Source organism: Crocodylus porosus, unplaced genomic scaffold (genome assembly GCF_001723895.1).
Source record: "Crocodylus porosus isolate Cpor-Errol unplaced genomic scaffold, CroPor_comp1, whole genome shotgun sequence".
Lineage (NCBI taxonomy): Eukaryota > Metazoa > Chordata > Crocodylia > Crocodylidae > Crocodylus > Crocodylus porosus.
In genome coordinates this window covers 47,480,705-47,481,497 of record NW_017728906.1, presented here as the reverse complement: position 1 = coordinate 47,481,497, position 793 = coordinate 47,480,705, and the positions used below count along the sequence as shown (strand labels likewise).

The following is a 793-nucleotide window of genomic DNA, read 5'->3' as shown; positions in this document are numbered from 1 at the left end:
CATTTTAAAAAAATTTTATTGTGCAAGATGTGCAGTGAAAGACATTAGTTCTCTTTCTCCTGCACGGTCTTTGTTCCACGCAGTCTTCCAGTACGACGGGCAGCAATAAGACCAACCTTGCGCCCAGCTGGAGCATCTCTCCTGATGGTTGATGGCTTACCAATGTGCTGATGGTTACCACCACCGAAAGGATGTTCTACAGGCTATGAAGAGAATACACCACAGTCAATGTATTTGGAACGAGCAGGCAGCCAAGAACATTCAAAGGTTACAATAAAAGTTAAGACTAGCATTCATGACAGGGAAGTAACATAGTGTTGTTTTTTTCTTTTTTTTAGTTTGCTGCTATTTGAAGCAAACAGGGACTTACTCCTTTACATAAAGTAACTTTGGGCAAGAGAAAGATATTGCTTCATCTGCTAACAATGAAGACGTTTCATACTAGAGGGATAGTATGTTTTCTAGCATTAGGACTTAACCACAATACTGTTCTTGCAAGCACTTACACTCTTAGAATGTAAAAAATCTTATACTTCAGAAGAGAGGCACTTGAAAGCCAAGATACTTACGTTCATAGCCACACCACGAACACGGGGCCAGCAGTTCCGCTTAGCCTTATATTTATGGTAGGCACGACCAGCCTTTAAGATAGGTTTGTCAATACGACCTCCACCAGCAACAATGCCTGGAATTCATATTAAAAAGTTATTCTGGAACCAAGGCTATTATAATCATTTAAGTGAAAAGCTTTAATTAATTCAGTTAAGTCTTCATTTAAAGATGAAGAACTTAG

At 39.1% G+C, this 793-nt stretch overlaps 1 protein-coding gene and 1 long non-coding RNA gene across 2 annotated transcripts in view; one reads left to right on the top strand and one right to left on the bottom strand.

The window, feature by feature from the left end:
* Nucleotides 1-793, bottom strand: part of RPL8 (ribosomal protein L8) — a 4,899-nt gene continuing 4,106 nt past the window's right edge. Inside the window, exons 5-6 of the mRNA XM_019529091.1 lie at nucleotides 570-685; nucleotides 1-203 (exon numbers count right to left, since the gene is read on the bottom strand). Of these exons, the coding sequence (XP_019384636.1) occupies nucleotides 45-203; nucleotides 570-685 (275 nt within the window). The 3' untranslated portion in view covers nucleotides 1-44. The remainder of the gene's footprint in view (nucleotides 204-569; nucleotides 686-793) is intronic.
* On the top strand, nucleotides 210-677 carry LOC109305916. The gene is made up of 2 exons (XR_002099765.1): nucleotides 210-314; nucleotides 356-677. It is a non-coding gene; the product is annotated as an uncharacterized LOC109305916 (long non-coding RNA).